At 49.4% G+C, this 11,275-nt stretch overlaps 1 protein-coding gene across 2 annotated transcripts; it reads right to left on the reverse strand.

Annotated features, from left to right (window-relative positions):
- Window positions 1–3,618: 3,618 nt before the first annotated feature.
- FATE1 (fetal and adult testis expressed 1) lies at window positions 3,619–10,151 on the reverse strand. Of its 2 annotated transcripts, none has more exons than XM_027534911.1 (5): window positions 9,936–10,151; window positions 8,866–8,984; window positions 5,414–5,520; window positions 4,968–5,043; window positions 3,619–4,207 (listed from the first exon to the last, which is right to left on the reverse strand). In XM_027534911.1, the coding sequence occupies exons 1-5, from the start codon at window positions 10,042–10,044 to the stop codon at window positions 4,076–4,078; spliced, it is 543 nt and encodes a 180-aa protein (XP_027390712.1). In that variant the 5' UTR covers window positions 10,045–10,151; the 3' UTR covers window positions 3,619–4,075. The 2 variants fall into 2 exon arrangements, with proteins under 2 accessions (XP_027390712.1, XP_027390711.1); XM_027534910.1 differs by having other exon boundaries at window positions 4,968–5,046.
- Between the last annotated feature and the right edge of the window lie 1,124 nt (window positions 10,152–11,275).

Genomic DNA, 11,275 nt, shown 5'->3' on the forward strand with positions numbered 1-11,275 from the left:
GAAGCTGCTCGTCTGCCCAGACTCAGGAGCCAGCCCCTCCCAAGCTCCCTGGGGAGCCCTCCCTTACATGGAACTCATACCGCTCAGGACTTTGTGTCTAGGGACCCAGAGTCACCAGCTCACCACCCCCATGCACCTGCCTCCTGGCCTTGTTCACAGTCCCAGCCCACCTACCTGGCCAGAGGGCAAGCCAAGTGGAAACTTGGGAGAGACAAGAGGTACTTGGGGCAGGGCAGGGTTGAGGGGAATCCATTCCTTCCCCTCCAGGGCTCCCTGGACTTGGCGTCCAAGAGGGGCCAGGGTTGGGGAAGCAATAGTGGGTGAGAGCCCTTGGGTGGTGACTCAAGAGGCCCAGATTTCTGGCTGCTGCCAGGTACACAGAGCCCCTCCACACACCCTCCCACCCCACGTGCCGCCTCTCCCAGCTGCTGAGACAAAGAACCTGGAATATGTTGAGTTCCAGCTTCTGGAAGGGCTGGAGGGGGGTTGAGGGCCAGCCCAATGGAGCAAGTGTATAGCTTTCCCCACCTGCACACACTCAGTAAACAATCCACCCACGAATACAAGAGACATAGGAGACGCGGGTTCTATCCCTGGGTTGGGGAGATTCCCTGGAGAAGGAAATGGCAACCCACTCCAGTATTATGGCCTGGAGAGTTCCACGGACAGGGGAGCCTGGCGAGCTCCAGTCCATGAGGTCTCAAAGAGTCGAACACCACTGAGTACACAGGAAAGGGGCTCATAGCTGGGGGGCCCAGCCCCTCTCTGAGGGCTGCCTGGGATGGCTTGCACGGCTCCTCTGCACAGAGCCCAGGGCATGCACAGGGACACATGTCTGCACATGACAGTCAGAGTCTGCTGGGGTGCACACCAAGCCAATCATGGGACTTACCTCTATGCAGGCACTTGATGGGGCAGAGGCTGTGGGGAGGACAAGGGGCTTTGTTAGCTGCACATGCCATGTTTTTTACCTATTTCTGGAGGACGTAGTGAAGCAGGACCCTTGTGATCTAATACCTTAAAGACACAGCGTGCTGGCTCAAAGTGAGAGTGCTAGGGGTAGTAAAGGTCCGAATGGACTGACTTTCCTACGGGTTTTCCACAGAAAAGCAGGCCCATGTGAACAAGGTGAGGCCAGCCCTCCCTTCAGGAGGCCATTTGGCAGAATTATTCCCTGGAGACCCTGGTCAGAGACCACCCCGCCAGCCCCTTCACTTCTGCTGGGTGCCAGGTGAGGAAGGCAATGGAAGGTTGCCCTGCCCCTCCAGCAGCTCCTGATTCAGAGCGGAAATGGCCATGGCCACCAAGCCTGGGCCACTCGTGGGAAGTAACACAGCAGAGCGCTAAACAACCTGCTGCAGAGGAGCACCCACCCACCCCAACTATCAACGCGTCCATCTCCTCCGCACTGGCCCAGCTTGTCCATGAGGAAGTTCAAGGTGGAAAAGGGTTGGGCACCTGCTGGAGTGCTTTGGCGAGGCTAGGGCAGCTTGACAGGGAAATATCAGCAAGGGGACAGATGTTCCAGGTAGACTAGGGCTGGAGGGCCAGGCAGACCATGCCAGCCCCCACAATAGGACCCCCGTGGAGTCCTGAAGAGGAGGCCAGCCTGGAGTGGACATGGTGCAGGCAGGCAGGGCCCAGATCAGTGAGCAGTCACTGCAAAGGCTGGAGGGGCAGCCACCTGGCCCGGGAGGCGTTTCTCCAGGGGCCGCCCCACTGTTTGTTTGCATCGTAGCTAAATTGCTCCCAAGGGTGAACCTTTGTTTCACAACATATTTTCAACCAGACTTTTTCTGCAAACATGTCTGTGTCTGCTCGCACACATGCACACCGTGTCCCAGAGGGCAGGCCCAGCCCCGCCCTGCAGTACTCGCCAGCCTCTGAGTGTGGCCATGGCCTGATTGGAGCAGAAGCAAGGAGCATCTTCAGGAGCGGTGGAGGCGGGGAGGGGTGGCTTCCTGGTCCTCCCTGGGCCTTGTGGCCGGGCACTGCCTCGTCCCCATTCTGCAGGGCTTTTCCTCTGGCACCCCAGTCCCACCCCTCTGCTCTGGGACCAGAGAGGGAATCTTCCAATGGTTTCTTTGCCAAATGCTCTTATCTCTGCTCTCAGCAGAGCCCAAGCTCCAGTGGTCATGTGCATGGGATGGCATGGTGCTAACAGGAGACCCACACTCTACTCTCAGAAGTACCGCAAGCCCCCGAGTGTCAAGAGAGGAGGAATTCCCCCTCACTGTATGGGGCCAATGAGGGACAAAGAGGGGGTGAGGTGGAGTCAGAGCAGGCTCCAGGACTCAATTTTCTTCCCTTCACCCTCCCTCCTCACTTACACACACACACTCTCTCTCTCTCTCTCTCTCTCACACACACACACACACACATGCCATCATGTTTATTTTATATCTAGTGACTAGCACACTCTCTCACCTTTAGAAATGGAGAAGCCTTGACCGACTTGGGGGCTGGGATAAGCTCTGTTGAGCCACTAAAGCCAATAATAATGTAATGATCCAGGTCCTTGCCCATGGAGAAATGTGTATTTAACCCTTGGTCCCAGAGAAAGGGCAACAGTTCTTTTGATGGCCTCATGGCCCCAGCACATTGGCCCTGAGGCCAGGCCTGAAGCAGTGACACTCCTGCCCTCTTAGGCCAAGTCCCAGTATCCTACACAGCACCCTGTCCTCTATGAGAACATTTCAGAGCTGTGGACACAGAGAAGGGTTCAAAGTCCCTCTATGTGATCTTGCATCCAGCCTCCAGAGCCGAGTTGGGGCTGGTCCCCGAGCGATCTGTTGGAGGCAGGCCAAGCCCTAGACCTTAGATGGGTTCAGGAGAACCCATCTTAGACCCATCCCTGTCTCAGATGACCCCAGGGCCATGTTTCCCTTCTTTGGGCCTCACTTTCTTCCTGAGCAAATGGAAAAGTTTGTAGTCCTATCCAGGAGATTTCTCTGATTGAATCCCTGTAATGTCCAACCAGGACAAGCTGCTGCTGCAAAACCACATCCCTATAAGCATTTGCTGGTGGAAGTCCCACAGGAAGGGCTTTGCCAAACTCTGCTCCTAAGGAGTGCCTCCCCAACCTGGGCTGGCAGTGGAGAGGCAGGAGGAGCCTGGGAAGGAGGAACCAAGGATTTTGTCCAGAGGGGCTGTCCCCAAGCGAGTTCTGGATGCAAGAAACTCAGTCACCAGGGTTTGCTGCTATCGAGCGATCTGTTGGAGGCAGGCCAAGCCCTAGACCTTAGATGGGTTCAGGAGAACCCATCTTAGACCCATCCCTGTCTCAGATGACCCCAGGGCCATGTTTCCCTTCTTTGGGCCTCACTTTCTTCCTGAGCAAATGGAAAAGTTTGTAGTCCTATCCAGGAGATTTCTCTGATTGAATCCCTGTAATGTCCAACCAGGACAAGCTGCTGCTGCAAAACCACATCCCTATAAGCATTTGCTGGTGGAAGTCCCACAGGAAGGGCTTTGCCAAACTCTGCTCCTAAGGAGTGCCTCCCCAACCTGGGCTGGCAATGGAGAGGCAGGAGGAGCCTGGGAAGGAGGAACCAAGGATTTTGTCCAGAGGGGCTGTCCCCAAGCGAGTTCTGGATGCAAGAAACTCAGTCACCAGGGTTTGCTGCTATAACTGAACTTTTATTGAGAATATTCTATGTGCAGAGCCCTGAGCACAACATTGAAGAAAACAGGGAAGACACAGCCAAGCTCCTGCTAAGGATGGAACAGAAGAGACACTGAGGGCCCAGAGGCAAGGTCTAGCTCCAAGATGGTCACCATGGAGCCCTGACAGGGAAGGAGGAAGCACATACCCCTGCTGTTACTGTGGGGACTGGAAACCACCATCCTCTCCCTGCAAAGAGGCTCGATCTCAGCCCATTCTGACCCTCACGATTCTATACTTCCTCCACCTCCTGGCAGCTAGGGCCTCCCTCGGGCAGAGGTGGAAAATGGTCATGATGCTGTTGAAGGCTGCTGAAAGTTAGAAGGAGGATGGGCAGAGGTGGCTGAGGGAGAGAAGGGAAGAAGGGGAGGACTGAAGGGCTCTAGCTGCACGGTGGACCGGCAGGAAACATCACTGGCGCATCCACAGCCAGAGGTTGGTGATGCAGGAAGACAGCAGCATGGTGAATAACAGCACCTCCCGTTGGTGCCAGGTGGCACTCTGGTCCTCCAGGTAGCGCAGACGCTCAGTAATCATGAACAGCTGCAGAGAGACCAGAGCTGGCTGGTGAACAAGGCTCTTCTAGGGAAGTCCACAACACACCAATGGGGGGAAAATATGACTTTAGACCAAAAAAGGCTTCTGCTGCACTGTGGGAGGAAATGGGTCTCTGGGCAACAAACAGGCAGAGCAGCTGACCAGGGGCTGGGGGTGGGCCCAGTGGAACCCAGAGACTGGGTGGTCTGTGTTCTCAGTCCCCGCCACCTTGCCCCTACCATCACTAGTTCTTCCCATTGTCTGGAAGAAGCCAGCCCATCCCAGCTGCCAGGGAAGGGGATGGGGGCAGCAGCACCAGAATGAGGGCCTCAGGATGGGGTGACATGCAAGGCCAGAGAGGGCCACCAGGGAAGACATCCCTCCTGCCCATGCCCATGCCTGCTGGGGTCTCAAACCAAGGAGACCTGAATTTGGCCTGAATGAACATGACCCCTGGATCAGACCTCTTGGCATCACTCTCTATGAATAAACTTCTCTTATCCTCTGATGTCCCCTCTTCCTCCTCTTCTCCCTTCTCCCTTCCCACATGTCAGGCAGAGAGATGGAGTTGAGTCTAGGCTTCAAGATAGGACACTGGAGACAAGAAGGCTGGGTGAATGGGGAAGCAAGTCTGACTTCGCCTCCACTGCTAGCAGGTGAATACGATTGGAGAGGCTGGGTATCCTCAAGGTGGGTGGCCCACCCACCCATTCACCATGATTCTGCCTCCCACCTTCAAGTGGGTCCCTGGCAATCAGACACTCACCTGTCTTCTCATGATCTCCATCTCCAGCTCATTGAGCTCTTCCAGACCAATCTCAGCCAGTGTATTTAACTCTCGGCTGCTGGGAAATAAAACACAGAGAGTCAGAGCCTCTGGTGGTCCCAGGAGAGCCATAAAGGCAGATGGGTAAGGTTGTGGACTCCTCTGGACCGTAAGTCTGTCCGCCTGGAGCTTTCCCCTTCTCTGGTCGCAGGTCCTGAAGCCTGAGGGCTGGGAGCTGGCCCAGCTGTGGGATGCTAGGAGGCCCTGAACAGGCAAGGGGCCAGGGGGCTCTATGGCTGTGGTGAGGAGGCAACAGAGCCCCCATACTCCAAGCATGGCCAGCTGTTCACTGCTCCTTCTTGGGCAGTCTGCTTGCCAACTCCCTGGGTCCCTGCCCACAAAGCCCTGGCCTTTCTCTCCCGCAGGGTCCATGGGATCCTTCTTACCGCTCAAACTGGGACCTCATGCCCTGGGAGCCGCCAGGATTCTCCTGGGGTTGGGCACCGCCATCGCCTTGTTCTCCCACCACTCCAACTCCCCGCAGCTGCGGCCCCTAGGGAAAGGAACCATCAGTCGAAGTATCCTGCTTGGGCCCATACTTTGTCTGGGAGCATCAGCACACCCCATTGGGAGTCATGTGGTGCCTGATCCTCCAGAATCAGAAGAGCCTGAGAGTCACACAAGTTGGCTGCCTGCCACCTCCCCACCTCCACCAGGCTCCTCTGGCCATGGGGCTCTCCAGGCAAGACTTCAGGAGTCTTCTACTCCAGGCAATCTTCCTGACCTAGGGATCAAACCCACGTCTCCTGCATTGCAAGCAGTAAGATATCTCAAAAACAGCATTAAAAGGACAGTGTGTGTCAGGAAGACTCCAGGACTATAAAGAAGAGTTAAATGGAGAGTCTCTCCTAGAAAAATTTCCATACCACCCCCTTGATTTTCTTATAGATTGGGATCAGAAGGAGAAAATGCTTTTTGAGAGAGTTGAAGGTAAAATAATGATGAGTGAGTAGGATGTGTTGTTTGTTTGTTTGAGGTAAAACATTTTATTTTTAACACATCAATATCATAAGAATTAATTTAACAACATATGCAAGCCTGATGATAACTTGTGATCACCAATCATTTGACAGGTCTAACTGTTCAAAGGAGTTGTCTTTTTTTCTCTTTTCTTTTTAATTTTAGAAACTCTCTACTTAGAGTTATATACATTTCAAAACATCAGATTTTTATTTACATTTGATGGGGATTTTTTTTAAATCTATGAATTGCAGCAAGTGCAGCTTCCCTCTGTCAATTATTTCCAAAAAATGTTATTTTTATTTTCATATATTTTTAAGGCACACTACACTTTTTTCCCAAATGAGCAGAGTAGTATTATGATTTTTTTCTTTCATGTGTTTCTCTCAGAGGCAATAGCATTCCATTAACATTTTACTCAAAAATAAATAATGAATAAATATATAGAATTGATACATTTAATTCTAAATGTCTAAATTTAATTTGTACAATTAATATAAGGACTCTATTTTTTAAAGGTAAATTCCTCTAGTCCTAACAGGCAACTCTAATTAATCTAGAGATTAATTAAATCCCTCTCAGTGCCCCCACCTTCTACATCAAAGTTAGAACATAAGCAGCTTGCCCACATCCAAGGTGAATATAGCTAACAGAATCATCCACAGAACTACTAGACTTAAGTGATTTCATGAAACAATCAGGTCTCCCTCCTCCTCAAAATGGCTGCCTTTTCCCCATATTTAATGCAAGTGAAGAAGATATGGCAGAAAGTGAAGAAGAACTAAAGAGCTTCTTGATGAAAGTGAAAGAAGAGAGTGAAAAAGCTGGCTTAAAGCCCAACATTCAGAAAACTAAGATCATGGCATCCGGTCCCACCACTTCTTGGCAAATAGATGGGGCAACAGTGGAAACAGTGTCAGACTTTATTTTTCTGGGCTCCAAAATCACTGCAGATGGTGACTGCAGCCATGAAATTAAAAGACGCTTACTCCTTGGAAGGAAAGTTATGACCAACCTAGACAGCATATTAAAAAGCAGAGACATTACTTTGTCAGCAAAGGTCTGTCTAGTCAAGGCTATGATTTTTCCAGTGGTCATGAATGGATTTGAGAGCTGGACTGTGAAGAAAGCTGAGTGCCGAACAATTGATGCTTTTGAACTATGGTGTTGGAGAAGACTCTTGAGAGTCCCTTGGACTACAAGGAGATCCTACCAGTCCATCCTAAAGGAAATAAGTCCTGGGTGTTCATTGGAAGGACTGATGTTGACGCTGAAACTCCAATACTTTGGCCACCTGATGCGAAGAGCTGACTCATTTGAAAAGACCCTGATGTTGGGAGGGATTGAAGGCAGGAGGAGAAGGGGACAATAGAGGATGGGATGGTTGGATGGCATCACTGACTCGGTGGACATGAGTTTGGGTGGACTCCGGGAGTTGGTGATGGACAGGGAGGCCTGGCGTGCTGTGATTCATGGTGTCACAAAGAGTCGGACACGACTGAGCGACTGAACTAAACTGAACTGAGTGCAACAACATGGCCACCATTTTCTCCACAACACTCCCTCAAATGGTTAGCATAATTTAAAAAATTCGTTACAAGGGAACAAAATGTAACTCAGCTGATTTTCTAGAACATCAGGTCTCCCTGCCTCTCCAGTCAGTTTGCCTTCCCTCCACCTCCTATAACCTTTGCAACAGTATAACAACCATGTTTCTAAAATTGCCTGCATCTGCAGTAAAAGTAGCTTACTTATCAGATGGGCTACAAAACATGAGACTCACATGATTGCCTGGAAAAGTCAGGTCTCCCTCCTCTCCAAAGGTGTTGCCTTTTCCTAGTAAACGTGCAATGGTTTAACAACCATGCTTCTAAAACTTTCTGTCACCCAAGGTGAATGTAGTTAAAAGAATTGGCTACAGAAGGATGATGGGATTCATGTGATTCCCAAGAAGAGTCAGGACTTCCTCTTCTCCAAAATAGCTGCCTTTTCCCAGTATCCTTTGCAACAGCATAGCCACCATTTTTTCTAGAACATTCCCTCACTCATATAGAATGTAACTTAAAGAATTGGCTACAAAATGCTCAGATTCAATTGACTGGATTTCCTAGTAGCCAGAGAGCATAGGCATTTCACTTGCCTTATCCTAGTCCCAGCCCTAAGATAGATATAGATACATGTATATCTATATTTATATATGCTTAGATATATATACACAACCCTGAATATTCATTGGAAGGACGGTTGCTGAAGCTACAGTACTTTGGCTATCTGATGCAAAGAGCCAACTCACTGGAAAAGACCCTGATGCTGGGAAAGATGAAAGGGAAAAAGAAAAGGAGGCAGCAGAGGATTAGATGTTGGATAGCATCACTGACTCAATGGACATTAATTAGAGCAAATTCTGGGAGATAGTGGAGGACAGGGAAGCCTGGCGTGCTGCAGTCCATGGGGATTCAAAAAGTCAGACATAACTTAAAGACTAAACAGCAACTATATATATATAATGATTTTTATACTTTTGCATATTTCTATACAGAAATATATATATAGAGAGAAGTAGACATAACATATATATACATTTAGAGATTCAAATATAGATACATTTACTCATTTATTAATAAAAGAAAGTAGATATGTACTCCCCAAGCAATGTGTGTTTCAGACATTCTGGACCCTCAAGGTTGAACTAACAAAGAATGGCCATGATCTCTTGCCAGACCTCGTTGCCCTCATTTGCCTGCCCAGTACACAGGAGCTTTGTCCTTCCCCCAAAGTCAATATCTGCCCTGCTTGACCTACCATCTCCATACCAGAGCTGCTACAACTGTAGGAAACTCCCCCAAACTCAAGCTAGCCACCAAATGCCATACAGTACCATCTTCTTGGACTGGTTTGCAGCCGTATTCCAAACCACAGCAGAGCCAACAGCCTTTGGATCCACCCTCTGTCGCCGCTGAGAAGCACCCAGCAACCGAGACATATGCTCCTTCATTTCTAGGGAGAAGAACAGAGACCCAAGGAACACCCATAGAGGCTATCCCAAGGCTTCATGGGCACAGAATACACCAAAAAATAGGATAGGGTCCCCCAACATCTTAGGAAGCACTCAACACCCATTCTCTGATATCTACTGGCTAATCTCAGATCTCAATTTCTTCATGTACTCAAAATATAGTAAGTGTTTACTGAGTGTCAAGCTCTGGGCTAGGTTCTTAAAGAGCAAGCAATGGCCAAGAAATAAGATCACACCAATAAAAAATTGATTGTCTGTATGTGTACAAAGAAAGTGGTGACGAAAAAGCGGGGGTTACAGGAAATAATCCATCAGTGCAAATCAAGAGATGCATGCTCCCAAAACAATAAAAACAGGATAACAAGACAGAAAGAAGGGGATACTTCTAGAAAAGTCAGAAACAACATTGAGGCAGAGACCTGAAAGAATCCAGCCATAGAAAATCTGGGGAAAGAGGGAACACCTAGTGCAAAGGCTGTGAAGAAGAGTCTTGGGATGTTATAGGACAGGCTTAAAGGCACTATGGACTGGGTGAGCATGCCACAGCAGTAAGTATATTGAGGAGGTGACCTTATGTGGATCTTAAGGAGCTTTACTCTAAAGGGCAGAAAAAGGTACTGGAAGGTTAGGAGAGAGAATTGCTTTGAATGATCTTATAAATTGAGCCCACTGAGTGTTTTGCAATAAGACCCATTGGTGGCTTGCAATGGGAGGGGTGTTCATCCAACCTTCCCTCTCACACGCTACAAAAGACTCACTTTATCAATCCCGTTACCTCACACACAGGTACCCACAAATACACGCAAACACAGGTACCCACAAATACACGCAAACACACATTCATGCTTCTGCCAAGCCACACCTGTGCATTTTCTAACATACATGCACAGATGCAGATACCCAAGGGAAGGGACATTACGGGGGCTCCTTACCTGCTGCCACTGAGCACTCTTGGTTATCCCTAAAGCTTCCAAGAAGCAGGTCTTCATCCTTTGGCACTTGCATCTTTTCCTTAAGGTTAGGGACTGCTCCTCCTGCCATCACCACCAATTGTAAGCAATGGCCAAGAAGGCACAGGGACCAAGGCTCAGAGGAGGCTTGGGAAATCAGCTCTCTGAGGAAGATATAGCTGGACACAGGGGTGGAGCCAGACTCCCACTTTGAGTTCAAGCCTTGGACCCAGCACCTCCTGTTCCTGCTGTATCTTGCTGGCTGGGTTCAAGGTCTTCGTCTCTGCTACTCTGTAAGCAACTTAGGAGAAGTGATAGGCTCTGAATCTTTGCCTGGGAAAACTGCCTTAGCTCTCAGCTCATCCGATTTGACCTCATTTCTAGATAGAGGCAGGGGCTGGCACAGGACTCCAGAGTCAGTCAGTGGCCAAAGCAGGTTTAGATCCCATCATGGTTTCTGCAAAGCCAGCTCTGGCTAGTAGTCCAGGCCATAGCCCCCTTCAGAAAGCATCCTCTACAGAGTGCATCCTTCCTTCCCCCATCCAGAGTTCCCAGGCAAGGGACATGGCTTTTGATGCCCTGGATCAGCCTGGACAGAAACCATGAGAACCAAAGGAGGGATGTGCAGGAGAAGAGGGGCCTGCTTACTGGAGCCCCCAGTGTCCCCAGCCCTGCACCCCCTATTCTAAGTCAAATTTTCCCTCAGCTTCCCTACTGAATAGACCTCAGTGGTCATGTTTATGGTCCATGTGGCTAGCCTAAGGTCTCCAGTTATTCCATCAAGTGCTGGTCTAGATGTTGCTATCAAGACATTTTTTGTAGCTGTTGATGTCTATAATCAGTGGACTTTAAGTAAAGGACATTATGTATCCTTGATACTCTGTATGGGCCTCATTCAATCAGTTGTAGGCCTTAAGAACAAAGACTGAGGTTTCCCAGAGAAGAAATTCTGCTCAAGACTACACCTCAACCCCTCCCTAACATTCCAACCTGCTGACTTGTCCTGCAAATTTTGGCCGTTCTAGTTCTATGATGGCATTAGCCAATTTCTTTAAATAAAATTTTCTTTACACACACATATATGCATAGTAAGTCAGTGGTAAAAAAATCCACCTGCCAGTTCAGGAGACCCACATTTGATCCCTGGGTCGGGAAGATCCTTTGGAGAAGGGAATGGCAACCCACTCCAATATTCTTGCCTGGGAAATCCCATGGCCAGAGAAGCCTGGTGGGCTATAGTCCATGGGGTCGCAAAGAGTCAGATACGACTCAGTGAGTGAGTGCAACAACACACATACATACACATACATACATCCTATTGG

The sequence above is a fragment of the Bos indicus x Bos taurus genome, chromosome X, assembly GCF_003369695.1.
Source record: "Bos indicus x Bos taurus breed Angus x Brahman F1 hybrid chromosome X, Bos_hybrid_MaternalHap_v2.0, whole genome shotgun sequence".
Taxonomy (NCBI): Eukaryota; Metazoa; Chordata; class Mammalia; order Artiodactyla; family Bovidae; genus Bos; species Bos indicus x Bos taurus.

Excerpts from the sequence above, each read along its gene's own strand:
- FATE1 (XM_027534910.1), bottom strand. The coding sequence starts at position 10,044 with ATGGCAGGAGGAGCAGTCCCTAACCTTAAGGAAAAGATGCAAGTGCCA. Across the intron at positions 8,985-9,935 it reads AGAGTGCTCAGTGGCAGCAG|AAATGAAGGAGCATATGTCT; the intron begins GTAAGGAGCCCC and ends TCTTCTCCCTAG. Across the intron at positions 4,208-4,967 it reads TGGAGATCATGAGAAGACAG|CTGTTCATGATTACTGAGCG; the intron begins GTGAGTGTCTGA and ends GTCTCTCTGCAG.